General features: G+C 41.5%; 1 protein-coding gene across 5 annotated transcripts in view; it reads right to left on the bottom strand.

Moving 5' to 3' along the window:
- PARD3 (par-3 family cell polarity regulator) overlaps positions 1-13,514 on the bottom strand; it is a 1,150,653-nt gene that overhangs the window by 363,344 nt on the left and 773,795 nt on the right. For all 5 annotated transcript variants that reach the window (XM_053713848.1, XM_053713850.1, XM_053713851.1 and 2 more), the window contains one exon: positions 1,804-2,031. In XM_053713848.1, coding sequence (XP_053569823.1) covers positions 1,804-2,031 — 228 coding nt within the window. The remainder of the gene's footprint in view (positions 1-1,803; positions 2,032-13,514) is intronic.

Below are 13,514 nucleotides of genomic sequence, written 5' to 3'. Positions count from 1 at the left end.
TAATATAACTCCCTCCGGCTGGTAATGGACAGGTTAAGAGCGACCCTGAACCATAAGGGCTTATAAATGGAGCCCAATGTTTGATATTATGGATATAATCTAACATTGATATGATTAAGCATAGCTGTAAATAAGTTTACCATAACATTTAAATCATGAATAGATTTTAAGGTGTTAATTTATAAATAGCCACTAGTTTACCTTATTGTGTATTTAAAGGGACAGTATACTGTAAAATAGTTTTTCCCTTAATGTGTTTACAATTTCTTTTTTTACCAACTGCAGAGTAAAAAATTTATGAAAATTAGCTTTTTAAGGTTTATTTCTGTATATTAAAGCTCTGATTTTGTGTTTTGAAGCCACAACCTAATAAAATAGGTTGAGCTTGTAGGTATAAACAGATCTCATTACTGTATCACATTGTGCACATATACCTGCTTCTTTATCTTATATCTGTCATTAAAACAATCACCAATACTTTGAGAGAACAATGGAAAATCAACATTTTATTACCTTATCTCTGCTTTATCACACTGGGAGTGTAATTTCTTCTGCTGGCTGTGTTTACAAAGCTTATCTATAGCTGGTACGCGCGGCCACAAACTTTCAGAATAGGTGGGGATACCACATGCTAAATTAACAATTTCAAATGCCAATATAAGGGTAAAGGAGCTACTTGTAAATAATTTAATACACTCCAGCAGGTAAAGTGGATCATTGGGAACAAATTAAAGGGGAGAAAACATTTGAGTAAACTGTCCCTTTAAATTGATACAGTACACATTACATACTGATATACAATGCATACCCATGTTACCTCCCTCATGAAAAGTCTAGACATAGAAAATCTCTTGTGTTAGGTGTGTACAAACCTGGCATTGTGCATACTTATGTTACACTGTACCATATTCATAAACATGTAACTTAATACCCATCCCTGACAAATGAATAACTTTTTTAAAATGGTGCACAACTCCTGCATGATACAATCTTCTTATAAAGATACAACTTTAAAAAATGACAAATTTTGCAAACCATGGATATAAAGTAGGCAAAAATATATTGTAAGTCTTATGTTCTATGACTAGGCATCCTAGACTAGTTACTGAGTACATTATGTGGTTTTCCCACGTTATATTTATTTATATCACGTATATAGTTGCTTTATCCAGATAGTGATGGGCTATAAGACGCCAATTACCATAAATCCACAATGCAATATATTATTCTAGTCAAGCAACACAGGTGTATATCACTTTCAGATTGTTAATAGCCACAACAGTGAATATAACCTAATATTAAGAGTCACAGAAATGAGCACTTCTGTTTTAAAAGAGATGCTTGAATTTACTATGAGACAAAACAAACAGTATTTGTGATGTGCTCTCCCCTTTGTTAAAGGGATATGAAACCCAAGCTTTTTATTTTGTGATTTGATTAGAGTACAATTTCAAACAACTTTCCACTTTACTTGTTATCAAATTTGCTTTGTTTTTGTACTATTCTTTGTTGAAGGAGCAGCAAGTTACTACTGGAGCTAGCTGAGCAAATCAGGTGAGCCAATAGCAAGAGGCATGTCTGTGCAGCCACCAATCAGCAACTAGCTCCCAGTAATGCATTGCTGCTCCTGACCCTACCTAGGTATTCTTTTCAACGAAGCATACAAAAAGAATGAAACAAATTAGATAACAGAATTAAATTGGAAAGTTATTTAAAATTGCATACTCTGTCTGAATCATGAAAGAAATACTTTGGGTTTATGCCCCTTTAATTCTTGGTGGCTCAATGCAATATAGTACTTACATGTTTCCATGCCTTCGTCATCTTCATCAGCAGGTGGCTTATCATAGGACTTGTCAATAGCAGCTCTGAAGCTCTCATTGCATCCCCGTCCTCTGATAATCCTCGGGCGTGGGCGATGGAAAGGAATGTCACCGTTCAAAGTCACCTCTGCAACGGCTGTCTGCAGACTTTCTAATGAGCTGGATTTCTTTAGGCCTAATGAAGGCCCTACATCTCTGCTTGGGGAACCTTGGAGGTCAAAAGGAAAAGTTAATTGGGATTAGTGAGACACACGGCATGCTTGATTATTCACGTCCTTAGTAAAATTCAGTGGGGATGCACTTCCATTATGCATTTTATCTTATTCGACTTTGTAGAAGAATTTTGTACAAATCTGTTGCTACTGGTATTAGGAAGTCAAATCCTCTAACACATTAAGGTCAGAAATGTACTTTTCTTTCATCCTCATATTACTAATGACAACACAGCATGATACAGTAAATCTACTGGTTTTATAGTTTTAACATTCAAAGGTTTTTATCCAAACAAAGCAAACAAAATGCCTCCTAATAGAGAGCGAAATACATAGCTAATCTAATTTTCATATATGAGACACAGCCACGCAAAATGAGAATAAATCCCATACATTCAACAAGGTAAAGTACCAATGCTCTTTCTAGAGAACTATGTTCCTTTGTTTCATACTTAGGGCTTGATTTATCATGCCCCTACGGCTGCAAGTTCTCACAAGAACTTGCTCGCTGTGATTTATCAAGCAGTGGTCACCAGACCGCTGCTTCCCTAAGCTCTTCGCCACCTCTAAGGCGGCGAAATTCAATCTCCTCGGTCGAGTCCGATTGAGGAGATTGACAGCTCCTGCCCGCGCGTGATTGGCAGTGCGCGGGCAATGGGCGGGATAGCACGCAAGCACAAAATTGCGCTTGTGTGCAATGGCGAATACCTGCGGGTAATTTCGCCCTGCCACAGGCGAGCTGAGGCGTACAGGGGTGCGTATACGTGCCCCTGTACGCCTCAACGTTAATAAATCTAGCCCTTAGTAATTACTACCTTGGGTTTTCATTGCTATGGTTAAACATTCTAAATGTATACAAGGGTCTTAGCTGGCAAGTTCTGCTGTAGGAGATTTCGGGTGCATGAATATTGTAATTATAATGGAGAATATATGCATTTGGGAAGTTACATTTTAATGTAATACTAATGCATTATATAAAAAAATGTGAGCAACAGTTTTACAAACATTCTGCTCATAACTAATACAGAATGACTGAATCAGCAAAAAATAAAAACTAGTCAGCTATTTTTAAAAGTTTGCAGCTTCCGTTTTGCATTTTTCTTTTGTAAGAATAGCTTTAAAGGGGCAGTCCACCCCAGATTTGTTTGAAAGATAATCCCTTTATTACTTATTTCCCAGTTTTCCATAACCAACACTGTTATATTAATATACTTTTTACCTCTGTGATTACCTTATATCTAAGCCTCTGCAGACTGGCCCCTTATCTCAGTTCTTTTGATAGACTTGCATTTTAGCCAATCAGTGCTGACTCATGAATAACTCCACAGGAGTGCACACAATGTTATATATATGGCACATATAAACTAGCACTGTCTAGCTGTGAAAAACTGTCAGAATGCACTGAGATAAGAGTCGGCCTTCAAGGAAATTAGCATATGAACCTACCTAGATTTAGCTTTCAACAAAGAATAACAAAAGAACAAAACAAATTTGATGATAAAAGTACACTGGAAAGTTGCTTAAAATTGCATGCCCTATTTGAATCATGAAAGTTTAATTTTGACTAGACTGTCCCTTTAACCCCTTAATGACCACAGCACTTTTCCATTTTCTGTCCGTTTGGGACCAAGGCTATTTTTACATTTCTGCAGTGTTTGTGTTTAGCTGTAATTTTCCTCTTACTCATTTACTGTACCCACACATATTATATACCGTTTTTCTCGCCACTAAATGGACTTTCTAAAGATACCATTATTTTCATCATACCTTATAATTTACTATAAAAAAAATTATAAAATATGAGGAAAAAATGAAAAAAACCCACACTTTTTCTAACTTTGACCCCCAAAATCTGTTACATATCTACAACCACCAAAAAACACCCATGCTAAATAGTTTCTAAATTTTGTCCTGAGTTTAGAAATACCCAATGTTTACATCTTCTTTGCTTTTTTTGCAAGTTATAGGGCCATAAATACAAATAGCACTTTGCTATTTCCAAACCTTTATTTTTCAAAATTAGCGCTAGTTACATTAGAACACTAATATCTTTTAGGAATACCTGAATATCCATTGACATGTATATATATTTTTTTAGTAGACATCCCAACGTATTGATCTAGGCCCATTTTGGTATATTTCATGCCACCATTTCACCGCCAAATGCGATTAAATACAAAAAATCGTTCACTTTTTTACTAATTTTTTCACAAACTTTTGGTTTCTCACTGAAATTATTTACAAACAGCTTGTGCAATTATGGCTTAAATGGTTGTAAATGCTTCTCTGGGATCCCCTTTGTTCTGAAATAGCAGACATATATGGCTTTGGCGTTGCTTTTTAGTAATTAGAAGGCTGCTAAATGCCACTGCGCACTACACGTGTATTATGCCCAGCAGTGAAGGGGTTAATTATGGAACATGTAGGGAGCTTTTAGGGATACTTTTAGCTTTAGTGTAGTGTAGTAGACAACCCCAAGTATTGATCTAGGCCAATTTTGGTATATTTCATGCCACCATTTCACCGCCAAATGCGATCAAATTAAAAAAAACATTACATTTTTCACAATTTTAGGTTTCTCACTGAAATCATTTACAAACAGCTTGTGCAATTATGGCACAAATGGTTGTAAATGCTTCTCTGGGATCCCCTTTGTTCAGAAATAGCAGACATATATGGCTTTGGGGTTGATTTTTGGTAATAAGAAGGCCGCCAAATGCCGCTGCATTTCACACGTGTATTATGGCTAGCAGTGAAGGGGTTAATTATGTAGCTTGCAGGGTTAATTTTAGCTTTAGTGTAGAGCTCAGCCTCCCACCTGAAACATGAGACCCCCTGATCTCTCCCAAACAGCTCTCTTCCCTCCCCCACCCCACAATTGTCCCCGCCATCTTAAGTACTGGCAGAAACTCTGCCAGTACTAAAATAAAAGCTATATTTGGGCTTTTTTTGTTTTTTTTTGGCATATTTACATATGCTGCTGTGTAGGATCCCCCCTTAGTCCCCAACCTCACTGATCCCCCACCAAACAGCTCTCTAACCCACCCCCTCTGCCTTAATGGGCGCCATCTTTTAGCAGTTTAGCAACAAATGTGCCTTTTTTTTTTTTTAAAAAATGCCCTTTTCTGTAGTGTAGCTTCCCCCCCCCTTCTTGATCCCTTAGATGTTTATTTCTAAATTTGAAAACATTTTATTTTTAACTTTTAACAATTTTATTTTTCTGTAGTGTAGCGGTTCGCTCCCGCCCCATGCACGCGCCCGCCCGCCGCCCCCCGTGCACGCGCGCGCTCCCGTGCGCGCTCCCGCCCCCCCCCGCCCCCCTTCCCTCCACTCGGCACATCGATGGTTGCCCACCCGCCTCCCAGACTTGCTCCCACCCACCAACGATACCGGCCACCGATGTCCGGTGCAGAGAGGGCCACAGAGTGGCTCTCTCTGCATCGGATGGCCAAGGGGGGTTATTGCAGGATGCCTCCATATCGAGACATCACTGCAATAACCAGAAAGCAGCTGGAAGCGAGCAGGATCACTTCCAGCTGCTTTCCAGACCAAGGACGTACGCCACGCGTCCTCGGTCATTAACTGTCTTTTTTTTTAGGACGTGTGGCGTACGTCCTTGGTCATTAAGGGGTTAAACATGTTACAGTTGACTCCTCACACTGCTATGCTGAGTAAACTGTGCCAGTATTATATTAATATTTGTTTGGCACTAGGAACCTATACTCATGGCACAAGTACTTGGAAAACGCCGGAGGTATCGCATCTACATATACGTGAAACAAGTTTAAGTAAAAAATAAATAAATACAAATAATTAACATCAGAAGCATAACACCCTCTTTCACACTTTGGAAGGGAGAGTGTATGTTCTTACTAACATACTAAACAAAAACCGGACATTCTACAAGCCCAGGGATTTATACTCTGAGTTGCTCTGTGATTCACTAGATCACTAGAATGAGGAGCATGGCATACAAGTGCAGTTTTGTAAAATATCAGCACGTCTGTGCCCAGACAATTTACATTTACTGAATGCAGGGGGGAGACCGAACAAACTATTAAATCATTAATGACATGTGAAGAACAAGTTCAATATGTTTTTCATGGATAGCACTTACATTACAAAAATGATGTCACATTCATTACATGAAACTTGATGTCTACACACCAATATATCATTATTGTTTGACAAGAGAAGAAATTAGAGAATCATTTGTCCATCAGTGCTGGGTTTTAGAATATTGCTGAGCCAGAGATACTTAAATGTGTTAAGCATTATTTGTAGCTGCCTAGTGTGGTTTTATTGGTGTTTTACTAGCTTTACTGACCCCAGGAGCATAGAAGACCAACTAAATAATTTTTTATTTGCATTTACAGCATGGGTAAATCTAAAAATACCCATAACTCCCAAGTGTGACATCAAAGTTATATGAGATTCTTAAATATTAAGAATGCTTTCAACACTCCAAATAGTAATACTGTTGTATTTTTTTTTTTTTATTTTAACTTATTTAATAAATAATTAAAGACAGCAAAAGTGTCATTTTAGACTAAATGAACCTAAAAAATTTGGAGGATTGGCAAACTATTTTTTTTACCTTAATACTATAAATAGTTATCATAAATCTCAGAGTAGGAGATGGAAAGGAAACAGTATTGTAAAAGAAAATAATGTCTAATCAGCTGCCCCAGAGAGGCTAAATGTTTACTGAACATGGGTGGTCAACAATAGAAATGTGAAATGTAGGCAGCAGGAAATCAGCTCCACCTCAAGAGACTAATAATATTTACTATAAAGTCCTATTGATTTCAGAGATCAGAGTGCCAATGTGATTCTTATCAATGCAACTTCACCACACATCTACTTATCATAATGACATCTGACCTGAAAAAGCAGTATGTTTGGTGAAAGCTGTCAGCCCCCTCAAAACAACACAACTGGCACAAAACACTACCCATGTAAAACTGAGCATTGAAGGGTTAGTTATAACAAAGGCTGAATCATTGCTCATTCAAAACTTGTAACCTTAAAGTGACAGTAAACTATCAAATTGTTTTTCCCTTAATGTGTTTCCAGTTACTGTTTTTACAAGCTGCAAAGTATAAAATGTATGAGAATTTGCTTTTTAAGGCTTATTTGTGTATATGAATTAGCCGGCTTAGTGTTTTAAAGCCACAACCTAATAAAATGGGTTGAGCTTGTAGGTATAATCAGATCTCATTACTTTATCACATTGTGTACATATACATGCTTCTTTATCTTATATCTGTCCGTAAAACAATCACCAATACTTGGAGAGAACAATGGAAAAACAAAATTTATGCTTACCTGATAAATTTCTTTCTCTTGTGGTGTATCCAATCCACGGGTTCATCCATTGCTTGTGGGATATTCTCCTTCCCAACAGGAAGTTGCAAGAGGACACCCACAGCAGAGCTGTCTATATAGCTCCTCCCCTAACTGCCACCCCCAGTCATTCGACCGAATACAAGCAGGAAAAAAGGAGAAACTATAGGGTGCAGTGGTGACTGTTTAAAAATAAAAAACACCTGCCTTAAAATGACAGGGTGGGCCATGGACTGGATACACCACAAGAGAAAAAAATTTATCAGGTAAGCATAAATTTTGTTTTCTCTTGTAAAGGTGTATCCAGTCCACGGGTTCATCCATTACTTGTGGGATACCAATACCAAAGCTTTAGGACACGGATGAAAGGGAGGGACAAGGCAGGAACTTAAACGGAAGGCACCACTGCCTGTAAGACCTTTCTCCCAAAAATAGCCTCCGAAGAAGCAAAAGTATTGAATTTGTAGAATTTAGAAAAAGTATGAAGCGAAGACCAAGTCACCGCCTTACAAATCTGTTCAACAGAGGCCTCATTTTTAAAAGCCCATGTAGAAGCCACCGCTCTAGTGGAATGAGCTGTAATTCTTTCAGGAGGCTGCTGGCCAGCAGTCTCATAAACTAAGCGGATTATGCTTCTCAGCCAAAAAGAAAGAGAAGTTGCCGAAGCCTTTTGGCCTCTCCTCTGTTCAGAGTAGACAACAAACAAAGCAGATGTTTGACGAAAATCCTTCGTAGCTTGTAAATAAAACTCTAAAGCAAGAACCACATCAAGATTGTGTAAAAGATGTTCCTTCTTTGAGGAAGGATTAGGACATAATGAAGGAACAACAATCTCCTGATTGATATTCTTATTAGATACTACCTTAGGAAGAAACCCAGGTTTGGTAACTACCTTATCTGCATGGAAAATCAGATAAGGGGAATCACACTGTAAAGCAGATAATTCCGAAACACGTCGAGTCGAGGAGATAGCTACTAAAAGCAGAACTTTCCAAGATAAAAATGTAATATCTATGGAATGCAAAGGTTCAAACGGAACCCCTTGAAGAACTTTAAGAACTAAATTCAAACTCCATGGCGGAGCAACAGGTTTAAACACAGGCTTGATTCTAACTAAAGCCTGACAAAACGCCTGAACATCTGGAACCTCAGCCAGACGTTTGTGCAAAAGAATAGACAGAGCAGAAATCTGTCCCTTTAAGGAACTAGCAGACAATCCTTTCTCCAATCCCTCTTGGAGAAAGGATAAGATTCTAGGAATCGTGACTTTACTCCATGAGTAACCCTTGGATTCACACCAATGAAGATATTTACACCATATCTTATGATAGATTTTCCTGGTGACAGGCTTTCGAGCCTGAATTAAGGTATCAATGACCGACTCGGAAAAACCACGCTTTGATAGAATCAAGCGTTCAATCTCCAAGCAGTCAGATGCAGAGAAATTAGATTCGGATGTTTGAAAGGACCTTAAAGTAGAAGGTCCTGCCTTAGCGGCAGAGTCCAAGGTGGAAAGGATGACATGTCCACCAGATCTGCATACCAAGTCCTGCGTGGCCACGCAGGAGCTATCAAAATCACCAAAGCTCTCTCCTGCTTGATCTTGGCAGACGAGGGAGCAGAGGAAACGGTGGAAACACATAAGCCAGGCTGAAGGACCAAGGCGCTGCTAGAGCATCTATCAGCGCTGCCTTGGGATCCCTGGACCCGTAACAAGGAAGCTTGGCGTTCTGACAAGACGCCATGAGATCCAGTTCTGGTTTGCCCCATAGTTGAATCAACTGGGCAAATACCTCCGGATGGAGCTCCCACTCCCCCGGATGAAAAGTCTGCCGACTTAGGAAATCCGCCTCCCAGTTCTCTACTCCTGGGATATGGATAGCTGAGAGATGGCAAGAGTGAACCTCTGTCCATAGAATTATCTTTGAAACCTCCAACATTGCCAGGGGGCTCCTTGAACCCTCCTGATGGTTGATATAGGCTACAGTCGTGATGTTGTCCGACTGAAATCTGATGAACCTGACCGCAGCAAGCTGAGGCCAAGCCTGAAGAGCATTGAATATCGCTCTTAGTTCCAGAATGTTTATCGGAAGGAGGGCTTCCTCCTGAGTCCACGAACCCTGAGCCTTCAGGGAGTTCCAGACTGTGCGCCAGCCCAGAAGGCTCGCATCTGTCGTCACTATAGTCCATTCTGGCCTGCGGAAACTCATTCCCCTGGACAGATGGATCCGAGATAGCCACCAGAGAAGAGAATCCCTGGTCTCTTGATCCAGATTTAGCAGAGGGGATAAATCTGTGTAATCCCCATTCCACTGATTGAGCATGCAAAGTTGCAGTGGTCTGAGATGTAGGCGGGCAAACGGAACTATGTCCATTGCAGCTACCATTAGGCCAATTACTTCCATACACTGAGCCACTGACGGCTGAGAAGTGGAATAAAGAGCACGGCAGGAAGTTAGAAGCTTTGACAACCTGACCTCTGTCAGACAAATCTTAATTTCTACTGAATCTATCAGAGTTCCTAGGAAGGAAACTCTTGTGAGAGGGGAGAGAGAACTCTTTTCTTCGTTCACCTTCCACCCGTGATACCTCAGGAATGCCAGAACAATGTCCGTATGGGACTTGGCAATTTGAAAATTCGACGCCTGTATCAGAATGTCGTCTAGGTAAGGAGCCACCGCTATGCCTTGTGGCCTTAGAACCGCCAGTAGGGACCCTAGAACCTTCGTAAAGATTCTTGGTGCCGTGGCTAACACAAAGGGAAGAGCCACAAACTGGTAATGCCTGTATAGGAAGGCAAACCTGAGAAACCAATGATGATCTCTGTGGAGATAAGCATCCTTTAAGTCCACGGTAGTCATATATTGACCCTCCTGGATCATAGGTAGGATGGTTCGAATAGTCTCCATCTTGAAGGATGGGACCCTGAGAAATTTGTTTAGGATCTTGAGATCCAAGATTGGTCTGAAAGTTCCCTTTTTTTTTGGAACTATAAACAGACTTGAATAGAATCCCTGCCCCTGTTCCTCCCTTGGAACTGGGTGGATCACTCCCATAACCAGAAGGTCTTGAACGCAATGTAAGAATACCTCTCTCTTTATCTGGTTTGCAGATAATTGTGAGAGATGAAATCTCCCCTTTTCAAACTCCATGGCGGAGCAACAGGTTTAAACACAGGCTTGATTCTAACTAAAGCCTGACAAAACGCCTGAACATCTGGAACCTCAGCCAGACGTTTGTGCAAAAGAATAGACAGAGCAGAAATCTGTCCCTTTAAGGAACTAGCAGACAATCCTTTCTCCAATCCCTCTTGGAGAAAGGATAAGATTCTAGGAATCGTGACTTTACTCCATGAGTAACCCTTGGATTCACACCAATGAAGATATTTACACCATATCTTATGATAGATTTTCCTGGTGACAGGCTTTCGAGCCTGAATTAAGGTATCAATGACCGACTCGGAAAAACCACGCTTTGATAGAATCAAGCGTTCAATCTCCAAGCAGTCAGATGCAGAGAAATTAGATTCGGATGTTTGAAAGGACCTTAAAGTAGAAGGTCCTGCCTTAGCGGCAGAGTCCAAGGTGGAAAGGATGACATGTCCACCAGATCTGCATACCAAGTCCTGCGTGGCCACGCAGGAGCTATCAAAATCACCAAAGCTCTCTCCTGCTTGATCTTGGCAGACGAGGGAGCAGAGGAAACGGTGGAAACACATAAGCCAGGCTGAAGGACCAAGGCGCTGCTAGAGCATCTATCAGCGCTGCCTTGGGATCCCTGGACCCGTAACAAGGAAGCTTGGCGTTCTGACAAGACGCCATGAGATCCAGTTCTGGTTTGCCCCATAGTTGAATCAACTGGGCAAATACCTCCGGATGGAGCTCCCACTCCCCCGGATGAAAAGTCTGCCGACTTAGGAAATCCGCCTCCCAGTTCTCTACTCCTGGGATATGGATAGCTGAGAGATGGCAAGAGTGAACCTCTGTCCATAGAATTATCTTTGAAACCTCCAACATTGCCAGGGGGCTCCTTGAACCCTCCTGATGGTTGATATAGGCTACAGTCGTGATGTTGTCCGACTGAAATCTGATGAACCTGACCGCAGCAAGCTGAGGCCAAGCCTGAAGAGCATTGAATATCGCTCTTAGTTCCAGAATGTTTATCGGAAGGAGGGCTTCCTCCTGAGTCCACGAACCCTGAGCCTTCAGGGAGTTCCAGACTGTGCGCCAGCCCAGAAGGCTCGCATCTGTCGTCACTATAGTCCATTCTGGCCTGCGGAAACTCATTCCCCTGGACAGATGGATCCGAGATAGCCACCAGAGAAGAGAATCCCTGGTCTCTTGATCCAGATTTAGCAGAGGGGATAAATCTGTGTAATCCCCATTCCACTGATTGAGCATGCAAAGTTGCAGTGGTCTGAGATGTAGGCGGGCAAACGGAACTATGTCCATTGCAGCTACCATTAGGCCAATTACTTCCATACACTGAGCCACTGACGGCTGAGAAGTGGAATAAAGAGCACGGCAGGAAGTTAGAAGCTTTGACAACCTGACCTCTGTCAGACAAATCTTAATTTCTACTGAATCTATCAGAGTTCCTAGGAAGGAAACTCTTGTGAGAGGGGAGAGAGAACTCTTTTCTTCGTTCACCTTCCACCCGTGATACCTCAGGAATGCCAGAACAATGTCCGTATGGGACTTGGCAATTTGAAAATTCGACGCCTGTATCAGAATGTCGTCTAGGTAAGGAGCCACCGCTATGCCTTGTGGCCTTAGAACCGCCAGTAGGGACCCTAGAACCTTCGTAAAGATTCTTGGTGCCGTGGCTAACACAAAGGGAAGAGCCACAAACTGGTAATGCCTGTATAGGAAGGCAAACCTGAGAAACCAATGATGATCTCTGTGGAGATAAGCATCCTTTAAGTCCACGGTAGTCATATATTGACCCTCCTGGATCATAGGTAGGATGGTTCGAATAGTCTCCATCTTGAAGGATGGGACCCTGAGAAATTTGTTTAGGATCTTGAGATCCAAGATTGGTCTGAAAGTTCCCTTTTTTTTTGGAACTATAAACAGACTTGAATAGAATCCCTGCCCCTGTTCCTCCCTTGGAACTGGGTGGATCACTCCCATAACCAGAAGGTCTTGAACGCAATGTAAGAATACCTCTCTCTTTATCTGGTTTGCAGATAATTGTGAGAGATGAAATCTCCCCTTTGGAGATGAGGCTTTGAAATCCAGAAGATATCCCTGGGAAACAATCTCCAGAGCCCAGGGATCCTGGACGTCTCTTGCCCAAGCCTAGGTGAAGAGAGAAAGTCTGCCCCCAACTAGATCCGGTCCCGGATCGGGGGCTACTCCTTCATGCTGTCTTAGAGGCAGCAGCAGTTTTTTTTTGGCCTGCTTTCCCTTGTTCCAAGCCTGATTAGGTCTCCAGACTGGCTTGGACTGGGCAAAATTTCCTTCTTGTTTTGCAGTAGAGGAAGTTGAAGCTGCGCCACTCTTGAAGTTTCAAAAGGAACGAAAATTAGTCTGTTTGGTCCTTAATTTGTTGGACCTATCCTGGGGAAGAGCGTGGCCTTTTCCTCCAGTAATATCAGAAATGATCTCCTTCAATCCAGGCCCGAATAGGGTCTGCCCTTTGAAGGGGATGTTGAGAAGCTTAGACTTTGAAGTAACGTCAGCTGACCAGGATTTAAGCCATAGCGCCCTATGCGCCTGAATGGCAAAACCTGAATTCTTAGCCGTTAGCTTTGTTAAATGAAAAACGGCGTCAGAAATAAATGAATTGGCTAACTTAAGAGCTTTAAGCCTGTCTAGGATATCATCCAACGGGGTCTCCACCTGTAGAGCCTCTTCAAGAGACTCGAACCAGAAAGCTGCTGCAGCAGTGACTGGGGCAATGCATGCAAGAGGCTGGAGAATAAAACCTTGTTGTATAAAGATTTTCTTAAGGAAACCCTCTAATTTTTTATCCATTGGATCTAGGAAAGCACAACTGTCCTCGACGGGGATAGTTGTACGCTTAGCTAGGGTAGAGACTGCTCCCTCCACCTTAGGGACCGTCTGCCACGAGTCCCGTGTAGCGGCATCTATGGGAAACATCTTTTTAAAAGAAGGAGGGGGAGAGAACG

This window comes from Bombina bombina, chromosome 5 (assembly GCF_027579735.1).
Source record: "Bombina bombina isolate aBomBom1 chromosome 5, aBomBom1.pri, whole genome shotgun sequence".
In the NCBI taxonomy this organism is placed as follows: Eukaryota; Metazoa; Chordata; class Amphibia; order Anura; family Bombinatoridae; genus Bombina; species Bombina bombina.
The sequence above is the reverse complement of the archived record's forward strand: the minus strand, read 5'-3'. Positions and strand labels throughout refer to the sequence as shown.